We start from the raw sequence: 1558 nt of genomic DNA, 5'->3' as shown, positions 1-1558 counted from the left end.
AGGAGACACTGATTGTGTGCGCAGAGGTGGAGCTGGTCTGGGGTCTGGCGGAGGTGCTGACTGTGTGCGCAGAGGAGGAGCTGGTCTGGGGTCTGGAGGAGGTGCTGACTGTATGCGCAGAGGTGGAGCTGGTCTGGGGTCTGGAGGAGACACTGACTGTGTGCGCAGAGGTGGAGCTGGTCTGGGGTCTGGAGGAGGTGCTGACTGTTTGCGCAGAGGAGGTGCTGACTGTGTGCGCAGAGGAGGAGCTGGTCTGAGTTCTGGAGGAGGTGCTGACTGTGTGCGCAGAGGAGGAGCTGGTCTGGGGTCTGGAGGAGGTGCTGACTGTGTGCACAGGAGTGACACTCTCAATGGAGGCTCTGGGTGGGGTGGCAGACGTGGTGGTGGGGCAGCCCTCGGGCTGCCGGCAGCACAGCACCCGCACCGAGTAGTCCAGGCACTTTCTCTGGGTCCCCAGCTGGTCCTGGTTCCGGCACAGCAGGCCCACGTCAGGGTCGCACAGCACCACCTGGCCCAGGCTCTCCAGGCTCGCTTCCGGGTAGCTCTCGGCCCGGCACTGCAGCCGAGTGATCTCCTCGGGGCGACTGCAGATCTGCTCTCCCGCCCTGAGGATGCGGCTGTAGGTTTCCACGTCCCCTCCATGAGGCCCGGGGACAGGGGAGTCCACGTTGAACCACTTGGTCCAGTTGCACTGTGGCTGGCACTCAGGGGGCACAGCTGAGGACTGGCTTGGTGGCGGTGTAGACACAGGTCTTGTGCTGGCTGTAGATGCAGAAGTGGTGCTGTGCCTTTGAGAGGAGGTGGTGCTGACTGTGTGCGCGGAGGAGACACTGACTGTGTGCGCAGAGGAGGAGCTCATCTGGGGTCTGGAGGAGGTGCTGACTGTGTGCACAGAGGAGGTGCTGGTCTGGGGTCTGGAGGAGGTGCTGACTGTGTGCGCAGAGGAGGTGCTGGTCTGGGGTCTGGAGGAGGTGCTGACTGTGTGCACAGAGGAGGTGCTGGTCTGGGGTCTGGAGGAGGTGCTGACTGTGTGTGCAGAGGTGGAGCTGGTCTGGGGTCTGGAGGAGACACTGACTGTGTGCGCAGAGGAGGAGCTGGTCTGGGGTCTGGAGGAGGTGCTGACTGTGTGCGCAGAGGAGCCACTGACTGTGTGCGCAGAGGTGGAGCTGGTCTGGGGTCTGGAGGAGACACTGACTGTATGCGCAGAGGTGGAGCTGGTCTGGGGTCTAGAGGAGACACTGACTGTGTGCGCAGAGGTGGAGCTGGTCTGGGGTCTGGAGGAGGTGCTGACTGTTTGCGCAGAGGAGGAGCTGGTCTGAGTTCTGGAGGAGGTGCTGACTGTGTGCGCAGAGGAGGAGCTGGTCTGGGGTCTGGAGGAGGTGCTGACTGTGTGCACAGGAGTGACACTCTCAATGGAGGCTCTGGGTGGGGTGGCAGACGTGGTGGTGGGGCAGCCCTCGGGCTGCCGGCAGCACAGCACCCGCACCGAGTAGTCCAGGCACTTTCTCTGGGTCCCCAGCTGGTCCTGGTTCCGGCACAGCAGGCCCACGTCAGGGTC

At 63.6% G+C, this 1558-nt stretch overlaps 1 protein-coding gene across 1 annotated transcript; it reads right to left on the bottom strand.

The window, feature by feature from the left end:
- Nucleotides 1–7: 7 nt before the first annotated feature.
- Nucleotides 8–1507, bottom strand: LOC106002929 (mucin-5AC-like; the record flags this gene model as incomplete). The annotated part of the gene is made up of 4 exons (XM_013037677.1): nucleotides 8–85; nucleotides 206–955; nucleotides 1070–1267; nucleotides 1388–1507. Coding segments are annotated over 4 exons (1146 nt in total), but the record flags the coding sequence as incomplete, so codon positions are not given.
- Nucleotides 1508–1558: the final 51 nt, after the last annotated feature.

This window comes from Dipodomys ordii, unplaced genomic scaffold, assembly GCF_000151885.1.
Source record: "Dipodomys ordii isolate 6190 unplaced genomic scaffold, Dord_2.0 Scaffold1000006491, whole genome shotgun sequence".
Taxonomy (NCBI): Eukaryota; Metazoa; Chordata; class Mammalia; order Rodentia; family Heteromyidae; genus Dipodomys; species Dipodomys ordii.
The sequence above is the reverse complement of the archived record's forward strand: the minus strand, read 5'-3'. Positions and strand labels throughout refer to the sequence as shown.